Source organism: Drosophila virilis, chromosome 2 (assembly GCF_030788295.1).
Source record: "Drosophila virilis strain 15010-1051.87 chromosome 2, Dvir_AGI_RSII-ME, whole genome shotgun sequence".
In the NCBI taxonomy this organism is placed as follows: Eukaryota; Metazoa; Arthropoda; class Insecta; order Diptera; family Drosophilidae; genus Drosophila; species Drosophila virilis.
The window spans coordinates 3,380,589-3,402,128 of record NC_091544.1 but is presented as its reverse complement, the minus strand read 5'-3'; the positions used below and the strand labels follow the sequence as shown (position 1 = coordinate 3,402,128).

The 21,540-nt window shown below is 40.3% G+C and overlaps 2 protein-coding genes across 2 annotated transcripts in view; one reads left to right on the top strand and one right to left on the bottom strand.

Annotated features, from left to right (window-relative positions):
• The first annotated feature begins 336 nt into the window (after positions 1–336).
• LOC6635042 (uncharacterized) lies at positions 337–1,342 on the top strand. Its single transcript, XM_032439216.2, has 2 exons — positions 337–422; positions 485–1,342. Exons 1-2 carry the CDS (start codon positions 408–410, stop codon positions 1,235–1,237), a joined length of 768 nt encoding a protein of 255 aa, XP_032295107.2. The 5' UTR covers positions 337–407; the 3' UTR covers positions 1,238–1,342.
• Positions 1,343–11,730: 10,388 nt separating this feature from the next.
• The window catches only part of beat-VII (beaten path VII), a 57,985-nt gene continuing 48,175 nt past the window's right edge, over positions 11,731–21,540 (bottom strand). The window contains exons 8-9 of the mRNA XM_002058646.4: positions 15,419–15,813; positions 11,731–14,082 (exon numbers count right to left, since the gene is read on the bottom strand). Of these exons, the coding sequence (XP_002058682.2) occupies positions 13,892–14,082; positions 15,419–15,813 (586 nt within the window). The 3' untranslated portion in view covers positions 11,731–13,891. The remainder of the gene's footprint in view (positions 14,083–15,418; positions 15,814–21,540) is intronic.

Genomic DNA, 21,540 nt, shown 5'->3' with positions numbered 1-21,540 from the left:
TTCCAACAACAACATTAGGATTGGTGAATGTGACAGAATGAGACAAAGCGGTCCATGCATATTTATAGGTGTCGTAAAGTGCATTTAAATCAAAATGCGACGGCGTTGAAGCCAAGATAAACGGCCGCAGATGCTGACTGGGCTTACTAGACGTCTTGTCTTGGTTGTATTTAAATGCGTGCGGCTATTTAATGACTTTGGCATGGCATAAATAACAAATTAATATCGCATTCGCTGCCAAGGTCACAGATGCCAGCTACCAATCGCTTTCATTGGGAGTTGGGGGTGGGGATAAGTCGCCATAGAGCTGCAGTCGACTGCGCCTATAAAAGCCGCTGCTTCTTCGATTCCCAACATTAGTTTCACCTCTTAGCTTCAGCCGTGTGGAACAAAAAAGAAAACAAACAATGCGTGCATTTATTGTAAGTCTTAAGGTGCTACCGATCGATAACAGCCCCAATGCTAATTCCACCTACCTCCATAGCTGATGTGCCTATGGGCAGTCGTTTGTGGCGCCGACAATTTGGGCTACAACTATCAGCCGGTCGCCCAAGCGGATGAGGGCCTCTCTCTTGTTCCCAGCAATGGATTGGCGTCAGCCACGCAGCAACAGCATGGAGAGGCTGAGCTCTCACTGCCCATTGCGGCACCAGCTGCTGCACCGGCTCCGGTTGCCATCATTCCGCAGGCGGCGCCTCTGGTCGAAGAGTTCCAAAAGGAGTTCTATACCTATGCCGCGCCCGAGGACCAGTTCGACGAGGGCATCAATAATCAGCAAATCGCCGACTCTCTAAGGAAAAATCTGCGCGTTGTGTTCATTCGCACGCCCGAGAATCGTGGCTTCGAACGCGCCGCCCTGCAGCTGGCCAAGCAATCAGCCCAGCAGGAAACCGCCATTTATGTGCTCAGCAAACAAGCAGATGTTGCCAATCTGGCTAAGCAGCTCAACGCGCTGAAGTCCAGTTCCTCCAGCAAGCCCGAGGTGCACTTTGTCAAATATCGCACGCCACAAGATGCGGCCAATGCCCAACTGGCCATTCAGAACCAGTACAATCAATTACCCGGCGCCTCACGCATCTCCAACGAAGGCCGCGCTCCAGTCCTGAACTTTGCCTCACAGGCGCCGGCCGCGCCAGTGAGCTCAGCCCGCTCGCCCAGCTCTGAGTACCTGCCGGCCAATGTGGTGTCTGAACAGGATTATCTGCCGCCCGCTCTGCGACGCTTTCGCGTCAAGTGAGCTTCGATAGCGTACTCCTGATAACACACATCCATACAGCCGTACACACGCACACGCCATCAAGCCAACTACTTAGTTTTGTAAATACCAATACAGGAATAAACATTTTAAGCTGACACATTTTCATCTCTGCTCAATTGCTCGATGCAGCTGAAAGCTACTTTCCAGCTAACTTTCATTGCCGCCTAATTGGGCGTCCCCTTTTCCATTCTCACTTTGTGTCCCGCACGCTCTGTCCCAATGCCATTTGCCTGGTTAGCTCGTTTTATGTGTGATTTGTTTTCGAAAGCAAATCCTATCCAACGGCTACGACTTTGGTGTCTGTGTCTGGTTGTGCAGCCGTGCGTTGTCCTTCCACAGTTAATCCTTGAAATAATAGCATGGATAAAGTAACAGGCATGTCATAAAGTCCTGCAACAAGTTGAACCAACTACCACCCCAAACACATACAGAGAAACGCGCACAAAGACAGCTACGTTCACATATGCACAACGGTTTAACCAGCCGCCATTTGTAATTGGAGTTATTAGAATCGAAACGAAGCTGCTCTACAATGGCCGGAACCCAAGCTCGTTGCCAGCTGTGGTCGAAACGAGTGGCAACGTCCTGTGCACCTGTGGACGAACCTGAATTCTGGTTGTTGATTTGCCCAGGCGAATGGGCATGTGTGTGCTGTGACTGTGTGTGTGTATGTTTGCCTTGATGGCTTCCTGCTTCCGCAGTAGGCAAACTCATCATGTGAAAAGCTGCACCCAAATGCCCTTCTGCAAACCACCCAACCGAGCCCCCATCCGCCGCTTACACAACTATGCACTGGATATAGAACGTTGTTGAGTGGAGTCCTTAAATTTCACTTAGATGTAACATAAAACTGGCATAAACGCAACTCAACGGCGCATGAATTCATGGCCATGACGGCAGCTGTTTCAATGAATGTGTGTCTTGCCTAGCGCGTGTGTGTGTGTGTGTTTGTGTGTGTGTGCGTGTGTGCAAAAATCACACGCTTATCAGCAGTCAAGTGCAAGCTGAATTCGCCTGCTTGCCGTGCAAGTACAGTGCTAAATCGCTAAAGCGTAACGCCAACGACAATATGGCACGTAGTACCCGGGGCCAGTGTAAGGCAGAAGCAGCATCAGCAGCAGGGGCGTGGCAATGACAGGCCAAGCATAAAAGCCGTTTGCCTACCTTCCATTTGCCGTCTGACTGCACTCAGACTGTTGCCTGTAATTAAGGTGATATGCGGCAGCCAACCGACCGAGTCAATGCCGGCGCTGCCAAGTGCGTGCTCTGTGCGTGCCTTATGCCTCTTGCCTGCTAAATGCAAGTACGTGTGAGTGTGGCGTTTTGCTCAAGGGCCCCATATTTTAGTGTGGCTGTGTGTGTGCATGTGTGCGTGTTAATGAGCAGTCTGCTGTGCACACCAAATAAATTATTAAAACAGCATTCAACTTGCGCTCAACTATCAGCACTACGAAAAATCTTTGCTGCAGATTCGCGCTAACGCTTTTTAAATCTTAACAACAAAACAAAATTAAATGTATGATAATGAACGATAAGATTAGATCAGGTGATCTTGCAGATCTTTACAAGCAAAACTGAATAGTTTCATAAGAAAGATGACATTTCTTCAAAGATTTGCTAACAGACATCGTGAACCATCTAATTAAACGATAATTTCTACAAGTTAATATTAATTTATAGTAAAATGATCGAAGTTGCTTTGAGTCAAGTCAAACGAATAGTTGGCTGTCAGTAATTTTAAAATTTTGTAGCATGCTTTTAGGCTGATCACAAATGCCCTTAGGCCGTTTTAGCTGCTGCAGCCCACTCGCTCTAAATGCAATTCCCATAGAGCATCTGCATCTAAATATAAGCTGGATTCTGTGACCGCCTACAAATCGGCGAAATTAAAAAATGCCATACTACAGCGAGGCGGGCGTCGGGCGCCTCTCAATCACACGAGCTGACAGCTGTGGTGAGCCGACTAAAGCCCAGAACTGAAAACAACGCGTTCCAACTGCGCTGCAAATAACTAAGGCTCGAATTTTTATTTTCTATTTGCACCGATTCCATTTCCATTTCTATTTCTATTTCTGTGTATTTTTGTTTTTTCCACTGCTTTCTGCCGCTGCTAACCAATATTTCTTTTCAATTTTGAAATGGTGCGAGTTTCCTACAAAACTTTTGTTGTAAAACCAACTATTTTGGCATTTGTCCGCATGCGGGCAAAAACTTTGTGAGCACACGTGTGTGTGCGTGTGTGTGTATGTGTGCGGGGTGCACAAATTGAAATGTTCTTGAGACATTTTGTAGCTGTTATTGTTTTGGCTGTGTGTCAGTGAGTTTCTTTACCTTTCAGATGCAGCAAAGTTGCAGCCACTCACTGCTGTTAATTCGGCAAACGCTTCCGGCGGCGCCCAACCCATCATGACCAGGCCCACCACAAGCAGCATATGCAGCTGGCAACAGTGCCACGCCCCAAATGCAGTTGGCAGTTGTACGCAATTTTGTCGCTGTCAAAAAGTTTTACTGTGCCTGTCGCTGCTTTTACTCCTGCTGCTGCTGCGGCTGCTGCGGGCACAGTTTTGAATTTGTTGCAAAAAGTGTTTATTGGTTTGCCATGTGCAACAGCCACTCTATGAAAATTGAGTTATTCGCTTGGCTCTCGATCAACCCTCTGGGCACTTGAGAGTATAGTTTGTATGCAAAGCAACGGCTTGACTGCCTGTCGAAACTTGGCACACATGCTGCCAGTTTTGGCTCATTAACTTTCCCACACTCCCAGCCTCTGTCTCTGCTCCTGCTTCTGATCCTGCCGCTGCTGCTGCATATCAATTAGCTGACTTTTAGGCGCTGCCATGTATAATTAAACAACTTTGAGAGTTGGAGCCTGGTAGCTGATAGTATGGTCCAACTCAACGCTGAGTAAACCGCATCCTGTTTGCCTCTTTCACTCACAGACATGGCTCATTAGCACCAGCAGCAGCAGCAGCAGCTAAAGCTGTAGAGCTGTAGAGCTGACTATGATAGCCCTGGCTAATTTAATATTTATACCTTAATCAAGACACGAGGCAGCCCCTTTGATGGCTTCCTCAGGAAATCAGTTGATGGCCAGGCGTTAATTGACCATTCCCATTCAAACTTGCCATCTGGCTGCCACAGCTGTCTGTCACACAAATTTTCAATCGATAGAGCACATCTGTGACCAGGCAAATACATACACACACACACACACACTCGCTCCCACACATGTTTATTTGTACAGCCCACGGCTTTGATTCCGTAATGAGGCAACCAGGCTTGTTGCACCTTTGTAACATCCTGGCCATATGAAAGAGGACAGAAGACAGCAATAGACAGGGACAGAGAAAGACACGTAACGGCCCGGCGAAAAAAAAAGGCTTTAGCTTTGTCCGTGGCCATGGCCGGATGTGTTTTACGGCCAAGATACCCTTGATTCGCCATTTATTTCGTAGTTTATCCTTTCGTTGATTATTGCACAACATTTGTTCACCCTCTCCGGCTGGCAGCCCCTTTGTAATTTTGTCAGACTTTTGACCTTATGGGTCCCTATGTTGTTTGCCTTTGTTTACGCATTTCATTGTTGAGTAGCTCCTTCAATTTCCATGCACATTTAAAGGGATTAAAAAGATATTCGTCAAACCCAAAGCTACACAAGTTTGTTTAACGCCCTTCCAGTAGCCCAGACCCTCGACCGACTTATGTGTGTTGTGTGCTTTTATGGTTGACACAATATTATCTTATATTTAAGTCCGATTGGGTTGGTGAGGGAGAAACCCTCAATAAAAATTATGCTCCTTTCAGTTTTCAACATTTATTTTATAATGTTTAGTTCATTCTTTTTACCACAAATAGTCATATTTATATTTTATTAGTTATTTATGTGTAGTAAATTGACAAGCCAAGCAGTAGGCGTCATTTTAAGAGCTGGGTTTGTTTTTCTTATTCCATTTTCTTGAACTTTACTTAATTTTTTTTTTATATATGTCAAAGTAAACTTGACAGATCGACACCGAATTATACATATTTACTTGTATATGCTGCATACTTAATGTTTAATAATATATTAAGTACATCCATTCATAATCCGTGGTAACTTTTCGTTTTTGTTATATATATATATATTTGCATAGGTTGCAATTTATACACGTGTATCTTTGATGCGCCGATTGGTATGCCTGTATCTATAAATAAGTATGTATTTACGTAATTGTTTTTGTTTATTTTGTGGTACAATAATTTAATCATTGTATTTCTCAGCCGCTGCGGTTTTTAGTAGCGCCTGTTAATGCTATTTTCCTATATCTTAAGATTTATGGTACAATATTTATTACAATATATCATTAACAAAGGAAAACTCAGTGAAACAATAAATCAACATTGAATTAATGACATTTCTCACATGTGTATAAGCATGCATTTATGTATATTTATTATTATATTGAATATATTCAATAGTCCAAATAAATTATATATATTTTTTTTTGCTGTGTTATTTACGTGCGTAAACCAAACTCTGCGTTCATTTTTTCCGCTACATATTTTTATTTCACACACATTTACACTTTTGTCATATATATATATATATGTATAAAATTAATATGGTTTTTTTTCTATAAATGTTGGATTAATATGCCATGATATGTGTGACTGGAAGAATCGTGTATATATGTCAGTGAAATTATGTAGGTACTCGCCGTTACGATTACAACAATACTTAAAGCCCGAGTGCACTTTATAGTGTTAATGCTGTGGCTGATCCGATGTTATTACAACTTGAGGAACATATAAAAAATATGTGTGTATTTATGTCAATATATGCATCCCTATGTAAATAAATAAATCAAGATGAACAATGTCATTTCAATTTACGTACAGTATCCGCTTTTATTGTTGCTCCTCAATGAGACAATTAAATTTGTATTAAATTATGCTAATTGCGTTTGTCGCTGCCAACGATATTGTTTTTCAACTGTTAATTGCCGTAATTGTTATTTTCTTATTGCGGCTCGTGGTTTTAAGTTTCAGATCCACTCTAATTTTTGTTAAGTTAGTGGGTTTTGCTGCCTCTTAAAAAGTTGTATTTAATCCACTCGAAGCTTTTTATCTTCTTTAGAAAGTAAACCGATCTAAGCCTTTCTGACCACTGAGTAAATAAACATCAACAATTTCAGCTGGATATTCTGTTCAAAATGTTCTCAAAGACGCTTGCCAAGTTCTGTTAGCTTCTTTGTGCCGAAGTATATATGCAAATATATGTTGTATATTGTATTCCTTTTGTTTACATCCACTTTAACACAGATAATTGTACAACATTTATGATATGTTTTGCGAATTGCTGTGACATTAATTATTTGGAATTTTCATAGAGCTTAATGTTTCTTTTAGTTCCTGGGTTCTTTATCCCGTTCACATATTAATACACCATAAATATAAATATTTATCTGCTTACATAAGACATTCTTAAGTATGTTTGCGATAAAGTGCTTTTTGATCAGTGCGTAGACTTACTTCTGAAGAATGAAAACATTAACACACAGATGTCAGAGGACAGAGTTGGAAACACAACACACAGATTTGCACACACATGGATTTGTAGGTATGTGTGTATGTATAGTATATATATGTATGAAATTGTATGCATGTATGTATGCTATTACATAGAGATAATTCAGTTATGATTGATATGAATGCGTGATATTAATAGGAAGATGTAAGAGTGTGCGTAGATTGGTGGGAAATATTTGCCCGTCCTTGTTAATAAAAGACGACACATTATAGTTAAAATGAAAGATCAGATGAAGTTAAAGATGTGTTAAAAACATCTTTACGTGAATGCTGCAAAGATAATTAAACTAAAAAATATGACACAAATCATTTGTTAAACATATTGAAAAAATAGTCCATAGATTCTCACTTAAAATAAATCATTTATAGTTAAGGCTTATATACTTGTTGTATAATCTGAGTGTTCTTTTGGATTGCAGCACCAATTTAACACAATTATCTATAATTTTATGTTATCAATTTAACACGCAATATATGTATGTATGCATACATTGGAATATACCTATTATCTAGTTTATTAATGTAAATTTTATAAATTTTTCAATTGGTTTTTCTTGTTCAGTTAATAATAGACAGCGTAGCATAGGAAGACGTCAATACCTGCATAAGACATTTTAGCCATATTTTTAATATATAATATGTACTTTGTTATACCATTTTGTAATAATAATTCTTGCATTTTTATAAAAATGTTGTTTAAGCATTCAGTATATACTACGTTAATGCCCTTTCTCTGTAGTTCTCAATTGGATCTGAAACTAAGGATTTACTGCATATTATATTTATTGAACTAATGCTTTGAACAATTGTTGTTTTAAAAATGATTTTAACTATGTTTCCCGGAAATTTCTTTGCGGCCTTAATCAATATATATTTTGTTTTTAGCTACTTCTTCAAACTGTAGGAAAATGTTTGCAGGCGTAATAATTATTTTACATTTCTTTTTTTCTTGTTCCTTATTTTGAAGTTAAAAATATTTGCCTAATAGCTATGTAGTTACTGTTAAAATAGTGACAATAAGCTGTTAAGCTTCTTTATAATCTGGCAACATTGTATCAGCATAGTACTCATTCTGTAATTGAGTACTTGTTCAGATTTTTGTACTCATGCTTGGAAGTTTCCATTAAATATTTAACCGAACCACTACGTGTGTTTTCTTTATGTGCATCTTAGGCACACTAGAAATTTCCCAACATTGGTTATGGGCCCAGGTCTCGTTGTTTTCGGTTAAATAAGTACACAAAGTGTCTATGGTTTTGAAAGCTTCTTTTTGTTAAATTTTTAAAAAGTTTATTTCGTGCGAAGAATAACGTGGTGAAATTGTCAAAATGAACATGTCGCATCAAATAGAAAAACTTGGTGAGGACAATTATGACGTATGGCATATGGCCATGAAAAGTGTCTTGGTGGTGGCGGACCTATGGAATGTTGTGTGTGGAAAATATGTTAAGCCAGAAGGAAATGGTGAGGATATCGAAAAATGGGTTAGTGTCGACCAAAAAGCGATGGCTTACATAATTTTAAATCTGAAGCCAACACAGTTGATGCATATCAAGTCATGCCCAACATCTGCAGCTGTATGGAAAAAACTAAAGGAAATTCATGTCTCAGTTGGACCGATTAGGAAGGTCCAATTATATCAAAAATTAATACGTTTCAATATGCAGCAGGGTGACGATGTAGTCGCATATGTCAATTCATTTGTTGAGACAATTGAAAAGTTGGCAGAATTAGACATCAAACTCAATGACGAGTTGCAGGTCATCATGTTTTTGAGCAGTCTACCAGACACATGGGAAAATTTTGTAATAGCGATTGAGACACGCGATGAGCTGCCCAAATTCGAAGTCGTCAAGGTTAAAATGTTAGAAGAGGCCACGCGAAAGCAAGAAAGAGCTAGCAGAGACGGCATAGGGACACCAGAAGCAGTGTATACACACAAACATAATGGACCGCGGGACAACAACAGTGTCGAAAGCAAAGGCAGAAAGAATAGCAGTAAGCAGCCATTCCGAGGCAAATGTTTTAATTGCGAAAAAGAAGGGCATCGAGCGAGCGATTGCCGAAATAAAAAGAAGGATGATAAAAAGAGCCAAAAGGACGAAAAGTCTCTATGCTTAATGCACACGTGTGTCAAGGAGAAGCAAAAGAGTTTTTGGTGCGTTGACAGTGGTGCAACATCGCACATGTGCTGCGACCGCAGCATGTTCCTTACGTATGCTGATAAAAAGACGTCGATAATGTTGGCCGCAAATAAGTTTATCGATTCACCCGGCAGTGGCAGTGTTGAGTTGCACTGCAATAGAATAAAATTAAAGCTGCAAAATGTTTTATATGTCCCTGACTTAAGCATGAATTTTTTATCAGTAAGTGCTGCAGCAAAGTTTGAGAATTCTACCATATTTGAAGGGAAAATTGCGCTGATAAAAGACAAAGAAGGCAACGAGATAATAAGGGCAAGACACGAAAATGGTTTGTATGTTTACAAACATAGTCTTGATCAGGTTCATATGCTAAATAGTTCTGATTCATCTTCCATAAAATGGCACAATAGATTTGGCCACCTGAATTTTAAGGATTTGAAATTGCTTAATGATAAGCAACTGGTGCGTGGTATGAAAGTTGAAAATGTACAATTAGAAATAAATTGCGATACATGTAATAAAGCAAAAATTTGTGCATTGCCATTCCCACAGAAAGCGAATCGTGTCTCAAAGCAAGTACTGGACTTAGTACATACAGACGTATGTGGTCCGATGAATGTTAAGTCGCTTGCAGGCAATCGATATTTCGTAACTTTTATTGATGACTACTCACGCAAGATATTTGTTTACCTTATGCACTCAAAAAGCCAAGTTTTTGAAAAGTTTAAAATGTTTAAAACTTTTGTAGAATGCCAAACAGGAAATAAAATAAAGGCTGTGCGCAGCGACAATGGAACAGAGTATGTGAATAAGCAATTCACTGAATTTTTGATCGAGTGCGGTATAAAGAGGCAATTAACAGTTCCTTACACTCCGCAGCAAAATGGTGTGGCCGAACGTGCTAATCGGACCATCGTTGAAATGGCAAAAAGTCTTCTAATTCATTCAAAGCTTGAAGAATTTTTGTGGGCAGAGGCTGTTGCAACAGCAGTTTATTTGCGCAACAGATGTCCCACAAAAGCATTAGATGGAAGCACACCATTTGAGGTATGGAAGGATCGCAAGCCATCAGTACAGCACTTGAGAGTATTTGGCTCGCGGGCATTTGCACTCGACAAAGTCAGAAAAAGCAAGTTCCAAGCAAAGGGCAAGGAGTACATTTTTGTTGGTTACTCCTTTACAGCAAAGGCATATCGCCTATATGATCGCGAGAAGCGAACAGTTATTGAAAGAAGGGATGTCAAATTCATTGAAGGTGAGTTTGACATAGCAACAACTGATGCATGCAGTATTTCAGACAGAAACACCTTCACGACGTACATTATCCCGTTTGAGTCAAATCATGAGGTTGCAAAAAACCACCCAGAGCAACCTGCCGAGGTGCAAGAGTACAACAGTGACTCAAATGAAGAAGAAGAGGAGGATTTTGTGAGCGCAAGCGATCCAGGAGAAGATGGCAACGATGACGACAATGACCAAGTAGCGCTGCCACAAGTTGAAGCTGTAGTAAAACATGGGCGTGGCAGGCCAAAAATTATACGTACAGGTCAGCCAGGCAGGCCCAGAAAGCAGTACCAATTGATCAATAGTCTTAATCAGATTGAAGACATTGAAACTCCGCAGTCAGTTGCAGAAGCATTACATGGCCAAAATGCGCAGGATTGGGAAAAGTCTATGCAAATAGAGTACGACGCTTTACAAGCAAATGAGACATGGTCAGTGTGTGAGCTACCTCCTGGACAAAAGGCCATTGGTTCAAAATGGGTTTACCGAATCAAGAGAGATAAAGATGGTAATATTGAAAAATTTAAGTCTCGACTAGTTGCACAAGGTTGTGGTCAACAATTTGGTGTCAATTACTGGGAAACGTTTTCTCCCGTAATTCGATATGAAACCATTCGCATGTTATTCGCAATAGCTGCCGAAAAAGAGCTGTATATGCATCAAGTCGACATTTCAAACGCATACTTAAATAGTAAGCTTAATGAAACTGTGTACATGAAACAGCCGCCGAATTTTATTGACAAGCAGCATCCAAATAAAGTCCTCAAACTAGAAAAGGCACTTTACGGGCTTAAACAATCCGGACGAGTTTGGAACAATACGCTCGATGAGGTATTGAGAGGCATGGATTTTAAAAGATGCAAAAATGAAGCATGCTTATACGTCAAGCAAAAGCAACAACAATTCAGCTACATCGCTGTCTACGTCGACGATTTAATCATAGTGTGTCCCAGCGAAGAAGACATAGCCGTGATTAAGAAGAAGATTGCATCAAATTTTAAAATGCACGATGGAGGCCCCATTAGCTATTTCCTAGGCATGGAAATCCAACGCGACGGCGATCGAGGTTCCGTTTCGCTGTGCCAGAAGACGCACATTCAAGGCCTATTGGACAAGTATGGCATGAGCAATTGCCGTCCAGTAAGCACACCTCTTGACCCAGGTTTTCAAGTGGACTGCAACGACGATACTTGTGTAAAGGTAAATATAACGCAATATCAGTCATTAATTGGTTCGCTTATATACTTAGCAGTTTTGAGCCGACCAGACATTTTGCATGCTGTAAACAAATTATCACAAAGAAATGCTAATCCTCATGGAGAACACCAGTCTGCAGCAAAGCACATTCTAAGATATCTTGCGGGTACAAAGAATATGAAATTAGTATACCGTAAAAATGGCAAACCACTAAAAGGCTATGCAGATGCAGATTGGGGCAACGATCGGCTGGACAGGAGATCCTATAGTGGCTACGCATTTTTCCTGGCAGGCAGTGCGTTCTCTTGGACTTCATCAAAGCAAAGCGTTGTCGCATTGAGCAGCACTGAAGCAGAATATATTTCTTTGTCCATGGCTGCCAAAGAAGCAGTTTATCTACGCAGGCTACTTAGTGAGATGGGATGGTCAAAGGATACAGAGCCGTTGACTATATGTGGCGACAACCTAAGCGCGCAACATATTGCGCAAAATCCAGTCCATCATAAGCGCACTAAGCACATAGACATAAGGTATCATTTTATACGTGAAAAGGTACAATGTAATGATATTGCATTAGAATACGTACCTACAAATAATAATGTTGCAGATATACTAACAAAATGTTTAAGTAAGCAAAAGCACGTAGGCTTTGTAAAAACACTTGGATTGAATTAAATTTGTTATTTTGCAACTGATTATAATTAGCTTAAGAAGAAGTGTTAAAATAGTGACAATAAGCTGTTAAGCTTCTTTATAATCTGGCAACATTGTATCAGCATAGTACTCATTCTGTAATTGAGTACTTGTTCAGATTTTTGTACTCATGCTTGGAAGTTTCCATTAAATATTTAACCGAACCACTACGTGTGTTTTCTTTATGTGCATCTTAGGCACACTAGAAATTTCCCAACAGTTACACACATTTATGTAGACGCATATTTATATATAGTTGTATATTGGTATAATATATATAAACTAGGTTGCTATTTGCTTTACATTTATTTACGTTGCGCTGTGCGATTTGTTTTGGTTTTTGTTTTCTCCGACTTAGATACTATACATACATATTTGGTTACAATGTATGCTACGCGTAAAGACTTTTTCAGTTAGCAATAGACATTTAAAGCGTTTTTGAAAAATATCCTATTAAATATATTCACTTATTCACACACTCATATACGAATATCTTAGCTCATCCAAAAACGAACAGTGAACGGCAAACGAAATTATTTTCCTAACTACTCGTACATAAAAGACGATCCATTTCGACAATTACCGTTTACGGAGCGCAATTAAGGGCCAAATGAATACAAATAAATAAGCTGTGTAAGTGTAGGAAAAGGAGTATCTTGACACCAAGAGGAGCGAATTTCGCGTCATCAGGAGTTCACCCATTTGGGCTGACCCTTTTCAGACTTGCCACGTGCCGCAGATTGCGACCATTTCGACGCCCTTTCTTGTCGCTTTTATTTATTTTGGTTTTCTTAAGGTTTTTGTTTTCTTTTTGTTTTGTTTTTTTTTTTTTTTTTTTCTCAAAATGTTTTCAACACTGATTGTATTTGTAAGCTTCTTGGTTTAACTGTCTAATTATTTTACATTTAAACATTTCATTTTCTGGGGGGGTTAATTAATTTTTTTTTGTTGCTACGGCCTAAATTCAAACTTGCCTTAATGTTAGCCTTAGATTTGCTATTTAGCCAAAGCGTTACAACACCATAAAAAATATCATTTGTTTGCATAACTTTTTATATTTTGCTTGCATTTTAGGTACATGGGCCCAAGCAGTCTGGCGACTGCCTAAGATCGCCGTAAACGTTCTTTATCTATTGTAGTTTATTTTTTGTTAAAAATGTTTATTTTTTTCGGTCGGAGCACTTGCACAAATTTTTGACTTTAACTGCATCTGGCTCAGCTTCAAATGCTTAATTAACGCCTAGTCCAATTGTCTGTGGGTTCCCCTTGGGACTTGGGTATGCTCAATTGAAAGCTATACAAAAATTTCGCTACGCTACAAAATTGTCAGCTGCTAGAAATGAAACAATTTCGATGCTCACATTTTGCAACTTAATTACAAATATTTCTGTTTTCGGTATTGCAATCCGGCAATAATTTACAAATAAACTCCTTCACTCTAGTTTGCCAGAACGAGGCAAAAAATATTATTGTTTATGCACTCGCTCTTAATTGTTTGCATGCTTTTTGGCTTCTTCACACACTTAGCTAATTTACCAGCTTAATTACACTGAAATCTCCAACTTGCCTGTGCATGACTGTTGCTGTTGCTCCTGTTGTTGTTGTTGTTGTTGTTGTTGTTGTTATGGTAGTTGTTTCTGTTTCTGCTGCTGTAATGGGTGCCCTTGGATTTGGCTTACTGTACCTCTTGCTATGTCGGTGGTCTTCTCTCCTACAGTTTGATGGCTACGTTTACTGCAGTTTGTTCCTAATAGTTCAGTGGGAGCAGCACGAAAATCAGCAGGGGCGCCAGCGACCACAGATGCGTTAGGGCAGCTCCGCGCGCCCTCCAACCGGCGGAGGTCTCGTTGCCGTGCCCGTTGCCATTGCCTAGGGCTGCCATCCCGATGCTAGGCGGAGCTGTCGACGTGGAGGACGCCTGATGTCGCTCTACCTCGACTGCAAAGGTCAAAAGAGAGACGAACATTATAAATAAAGCTTTAGAAAGTCCAAAACAATGGTCGGATCAGGTGGAAGAGATATTTTAGAAGCAAACAGCAGGCAAGGTTGCCTAACAAAATTAATTAGACCAGCTAAAAGTCATCTCCTGAAAGGCAATGGGACTTAAAATAGGAAAAAAAGAAACAAGTTGACAAGGGGAGCGTATAAATAATGAAAGTGGAAAGCACTTTCAGTAAACAAAATTAGGGTACAAGAAAAATCAAACTTAACTGCGTTCGGCTGCAGAGAGGTAGCAGAGTGCTCTAATAACTAATAGAAAAAAATTTTGTTAAGATAGTTTCGACCTTCTTTCTATTGGAACCCATTTTGGTAGAAATCAAAGCTAGCAAAATAATAGCAGATCCTAAGGACTGCATAAGAAACAATTAAGGAGTGGAGCACTCTTGGCTGTGAAGTGGCCAAAACAAATGACGTACTTCACGCAACATAAATAACACGCATACGCCCCTTGGTTCAGAGGGAACTCAAGAGCCGAACGGGCCGTTAGCAGCCGCCGGCGACAGGGATAGCGACAGCGTTGGCCAACGACCGTCTTGAGTCATGGGTCTGTCTGGTAATGTGTAAATTATTTCATACAATTTGAGACAATTTACAACACCGGCTGAGTCAACGGCTTTACCGGCTGCAAGCGCTAACAGCCAGCGTATGGGCAGACAAAGCCGAGCAAATATATAAATTAACTTTTGTTTGCCCGCCTAGCGGTTATTTGGGCGGGGCGGCATTAAGCGAAAATTAAACGAAGGCAAGCAAAATAGATGACACACGCCCATACAGTGTGAAGTGGGCGGGCTGAAGGCTGGAGCAGGGCTGTAAAGTCAGCGACAGAAATATAAATTATGGCCGTATTTCAAATTGGCAAAAACGTTGCAACGTTGACTTTGGCTTTTCAATTCTGTGACCCGGTATTGTATTATTGTTGTCTCCTTGAAAGTCATCGTGACGAAGGCAAACACACACAGCATTTACAATGGGCACGCATTTAACAGGTCTAACCCAGCAGCCGTGCAATGCTAATTTATTTTGTGTAAATTCGGCCGAGATTCCTTCCGACAATTCCATAATTGACATTCACCTTGGGCGCCCGTATGCAAACGAGCCATATTTTTGATGAGCTCATTGCTCGCAATTTTATGAAGCGACGCCCAAAACAAATATTGTTCTTGCATAGCATTACACGCGGCGCTCAATAAACACATACATAATATACTAATTTACATGTGTACGTATCTATATAATAATGCATATCACGCATACGCCGCGTTGTGCCACTCACCTTTCACCGAATACGTTTTGTAATCGGCATACTGCTCGCCCTGACCCACCGTCGCCGGTATTGTGGACAGGCATGTGATCTCCATGCGGCCATTGCTGCCCACGTGCTGCTCCGTTATCTCCAGATTGAGCTGACTAATGCTGAACATGCCCTTCTCCTGCTGCGCTGCGGTCACTGCAGCCGCAGCGGCCGCTACACCACTGCCGCCTCCTGGATGAGACAGCGGACGCTGATAGCCGGCTGCCAGCTGGTTCATGGGTCCGGCATTGGATGGTATGCCCAGTTCCTTGTTCAAGTTGGGAGCCTGTGGCCCGAACCCGCCACTGTTCAGAGTGCTGCGAATAATGCCAAGCGCATTTTCGTTAATATGACGCCGAAATTTTCGGTTTGAGTTTCTGAAAAAGATTGGCAAAGAAAAAATGGAGAGGTTAATAAATTTCTGGATGTGTGTGTGTTCCATGGCTGAGTTTAATGTGCCGAACGCCAGCTATTTGCACACAAATAAACTCGTAAATATTTGCATTTTATGATTGATGTGCGAAAACATGAAAAGCCAAACAAGGGCGAGTTTTCCACATGCCGGTCACGCACTAAAACGAATTTAAGTACAATATATTTTATCAAACCTATTTGTAGTTGGTCACACATACTGCGACTGGCTACAAATTGGGGTATATGCATTTGCCCTATGAATTACATTTTAAGCTATATCTTATCGATAAACAAACCAAAAAGTAGCAATTGAAAATATTAAATTAAATTGTCCTGAAAACATATAGAGTTCCCTTGATACATGTCTATTCAACTCGATGAAAAGTTAAAATTTAGTGTGTTGTTGCTCGACTACTCGACATATTATAATTGAGTTGAGCGTATCTGGTGGATAGGTTTGCATTACTCAAATGGCACCGCCGCGTGCCTCACTCACATATTCTAAGTCCAATTATCCTTTACGGCTTTGTTTCATATTTGATAAGAAGCCTGCGCGGCATATAAATGAGTTCGGGTCTGCTTGGTGAGATTTCGACGGCTGCGGCCTCGTAATTACCTTAGCCGTGCGTGCGAGCGTCGACGTCTGTGACGACGTGTTGCTTTATTACAAATGCAAAATGACTGCGGAATTACCTGTACACCCACCAAACACAAACACGCGCACACACACACACACGCACACACACACACATACACACCCATACACACAGTGCGTGCAACGACACTTGAGAAAATAACGTGGAGACCATAAAGTTTTATGCACCCAATGTCCTGGCAAGCCAATTGTCAGCTGTGTTAGTTTAAGGCCGCAGTGTCAGTGGGCTTTAATGGAATGTTGCCAAACAGAAATTGTGGAATTTATTACAATATCTGACAACGGTATTTCGTGCGGAAACAATGCGCTTATTTCCGTCTCATTTAAGCAATTAAATTATTTGCATTGCGGCGACTGCAAAAGCGTATTTAAATTTCAAGGCAAGTGCCTCACAGTTTGTGCAAAGTAATATTTAAATATAATATTGCTGTAAGTGCAACAACAAACATATCCTTGACGCAGCCAACGGATGCGATATGCAGCTTTCAAGATACTCTCTGTGAATGTGTTTGCATGTGTATTTCCGAGTGCGCGAGCGTGTGCATGTGTGTGTGTGTGTGTGTGCCCGTGTGCTACATTCGAGCTGCTCTCCTTGTGGGTTGTCGGGCTAAGAAAACGGGCAAGTGCCATGCAAAGAACTTGGATATTTGAATAGATGAACAGACATGCAAGGATTTGGTAATACAATTGCTGGCGATAAGAAACAAAATATTTTTAGATATGATCCTTTGCGATAAAAATGAGTTAAATTGAAGCTAGTGCTTTTAAATATGAAAGCATTTACTAGTTTGATATTAATTTAAGCAGTTGAAAATGCTCGCAAATTGGATTTTCTGTAAAAGATGCCAAAATGTTGAGCCGTCTGTGGATATAATGCACATTGTGTGGGATGTGCCTAAAGCTTTCTCACGCACAAGAAGAAAACAATCCCATCGTATTGCCCCTGGCCAGCACAGGGGAAGAACTTAAGTAGCAACAGCAGTAGTAACAGCAGCAGAAACAACAACAGCAACAACAACAGCAACAATAACATGAAAAGCCAGTTACTGGCAGACAGCATCAACATCAACAGTAAGCTAGTTTAACTAAGAGCGAAAACAAATGCCGGGCAAAACTCAAAGCAAATGCACAATATCCGCATAAGCCTTCGACAGCGTTACGTTGACGAGCTTGGCAGCAACAGCAGCAACAGCAGGAACAGCAGCAGCAGCAACAGCAACAGCAGCAGCGATGACGGCAGCAACAGCTGCTACTGCAACATCATCAACGTGGATGCATGCTGTTGTTACTGTTGTTGCTGTTGGCATTACAGTTGCCGTACTTGTTGTCTTAATCAAATTCCTTATGCAGCGCACTTTTCACTGGAAAAGCAACAACCAGCAGCGACAACATCAGCAGCAACAGCAACAGCAGCAGCAGCAGCAGCAGTCGTGGCAGGAAGCTCAAGTTCAAAACACAACAAACTTGGCAAGCAATGCAAATCAAGCGGAAATGCGGGTCCCGGTGAACAGTCTTGAAATATTGGTAGCAAGCATGTTATGAAAATTCTGTGACACTTTAAACTTTACCTTTAGCTCTGTTAGCGAATATGGTATATTAACTTGGCGCTGACATGCAAAGCCATTTACGCATCTTAGCCTTATCGCAGCCATGCCCCAGGCGATAATTTGAGAAATACGCCTAATTAATTGGTATGTCATGTAGTCTGTGGCGGCTGTTGCTGCCCCTGTTATTGGCTTATGTGCCTATCGTCCACAAGAGTTGCTACTTTATTTTGTTTTCAAACGCAAGCAAATGAGCTAAGACCACAGAGCGTAACGCAACAAAACCTTTTAGGATTTTATGGCAGGGGGTCACTTCCCTAGACAGCACACGCCCAGAACTATGCACAGCAAACTCGATATTCTAGTAACCGGGCCCATGGCTAGTTCGTTTCGAAAACAAGGACTCTCACGAGAAACAAGGAAAGCAACTTAAGTGGAATCAAGGCAACAACAATGGCAAAGGCAAAAGCAAAGGGAACCGACAACGGCAACACCAGCAGCAAAGGCTACGTGCCAAGTCCCATGAATTTCTTATATTAAAAGACCTTTGTAATCGAAAACCGGAAGTTAGTCTAACCGCAAGCAGGCAACAGTATTAAGAGCGGTCAAGGCAAACACCAACAGATTAGCAGTTCAACTTTTTGCAAACTTTGTAATGCTCCGCCGGCTGGTAAAGCTCAAAAAAGCTTGGCCCCCGGCTACAGAAGCCGTTCTCCTAATGGCACAAAGAATCCAACTTCGCCCGCCAAATCGAATTAACAATTCAAATATAATGTTTGGTGATTGTCAGGAAACGCGACGAAAATTCAAATATAACAAGTAGAAACTATCGAGAGTTGCGGACGTGAGTTGCTCTGTTGACAGTGTTATAGAAAGTTGAAAACGAGGATTTCAACATGGTCCCTTACCCCAAATAGAACATGTTGTAAACTTTTTCTATTCGGGATTAAAGGTGGGCAAATCGCATTAAATCGTACTTTTTGACGTGGGTAGCAGTATTTTTAATTTTCACTATAGCCCATGCAGACAGAAGGACTTCCAGAAAATCAATAAACTCCATTTCCCCGTGGGAACAGGGTATATAAGTGAAAAGCTACGCGCACAAAAGTCTGCTACGAGTTGGTCAGGTCTAAAATTGGGTCAACTAAGGTCGTCGAGAACAACAACAGCAACTGTCATGGGCATGAAATTATAACTGACACTGACAGCGAAGGTTTTTTTATGTCTCGTCGCGGCGTTTCGGTCTATTGAATAATTTATGCATCGTAAAGTGCCCTCGCGTGCCGAGAAACAAATGGTAGAGAGAGTGCCGGCTCACCAATCCTGCACACTTATACATAACTATCCAGCTAAATATATATATTTATAAACCTTAGCGATAAAAAAAGCCATGCACATGACTTAAGGAATTTGCATAAATGCAAGATCTAAAATTAGCACGGCTATATTTAATGGACACAACTTTTTTGTGTTAGCGAATATCTTTGCACAATCTTTTTATATATATGGGATTTTCGATTCACCAAATTTGAAAAAAAAAAATTAGTATGTGAATACGGACTTGTGATTCAGTTCAACAAATTCTAATATTTAACATAAACAATCATTGCATTGTCAATCCTATAACGACTAAATTAATTACTGCTCCTCATTTATCTGTCTTCTTTACAAAAAAAAAAAAACAATGTCGTGGTCGACTGTGCTCAGCTACAGAATCCCCTGTACTTTAGAAGTCTTCAAATGAAGCCAATATTAGTTCGAGAATAGGACAAGACGTCGACAAAAATTGTTGAGCTCGTTTTGCGTTAGGTATTGGAGAACATTTATAAGACGTACATGTAGTAAAATTCAAAAGTTTCCAAGATCGACCATCTTACACTTTACTACAGGGTATACAAAACTATAATACTTTTTTTTTGTGCATATAGCATATTTATTACAAAATTAAGCCACTTGGCCTGAATATCGTTTAATTTTTAAACAGCATTTTTGAAGGCAACCTGCTGCTTTATACTAGAGACAATTGTGCTCGGAGCCGGAGATATTAAAAGCGAGTGCATGCAAATATGCCAATATTGTTAAGTTAATTAAAAATGAAAAATGTGAGTGCGTTTTAAGCTCTAGCTTAACAAGGAATAACCATAGACTTTTTGATATATTAAAAAACATTTCGCTTTCATTACACAATTTTATGATACTAAGGAGTCTTACATTTTTACTGCAGAGCTAAATTAACTGAATGGCGGTTGCTGGCCATATAAATACTGCATCTAGTCATTGATTTTTCAAAGTCGCCCTTCGACTATGGTTAATGCATTTGCAATTGTTTTGTATCCTCTTACTACTTTATGTTGCTGCTTATCAAGTTGAACGCCCTTGGGCACAAATGGGATAATTTGCTTAATTACGCATTTATTGTTTATCGACTGTGCGCATATATACAACAACATGCAGCTACTTTTAAAGCTCACATGTTCGCAATTAACTTAATTGCATTTCTATTGATTTTGCCTAAGGCCTGCAGCAACTTGACGTGCTATATGATAACCTCGTTAGCCCCATTAGCAAAAGACAAATATTTTAGCTTGTGACCCACAATAGTATACCAAACAAGTAAGAGGTTCTAGTCGGGATCTCCCGACTAGGGGATACCCTGAAACCTCTTCTTCCAGCATCAAATGCATATATATATTCTAGAAGCTATATGTATTTACCAAAATTTCCAAAAAAAACAGGATACCGATATCGAATTTATCGGAAACATACTCGATCTGGGCACTAGGAGCACCTACATCTAAAATTTCAAGTCTCCAGCTCTTATAGATTCTGAGATCCTTGCGTTCATACATACGGACAGACGGAGATGGCTAGATCGACTGGGCTATGCTCGAGATGCTTCCTTCTGTCTGTTACATACATTTGGATTTTGCACAAATACAATATACCCTTATACCTATTTGGTATTTGGTATAATGGGTTCAGGGTATAAAAATATACATATGTGCCCAAGCCGCGATTCCTGATAAAACTGCTTTTAATTCGCTTTAATAATTAATTACACTTACAGACGGCTATATATTGTATAAGACTGCTTTAGCTGAGAGCTAATTTGGACACACTTGTATTTTCACAAGATAGATAGTTTCATTGTCTTTAATCGCATCACCATACCACTCAAATAATCGAAGAAGGGTTTCTTATTTGTTCAAAAACGTTTTCATCTAACCTTTATTTAAGGTAATAGCCGTTTTGATGTGTAACAACAATACCTTCAACAGGTGCCTTAACATCCTACTTACTAATTAATTTTATTAATTTTATATTAAGTATGCGTGATCAAAAAATGCTTCCAAAAATTGTCGAAAGTGAAAGGCGGCAACAGTTTGCAGGCACTGTGTGGCAGTTAAATCATCAAGCCTAAAATAGGGCAATAGTATTTTTGTAAACTAAATTTAAACAAAACAAATGCTAGTAAAAGTATACCACACAAT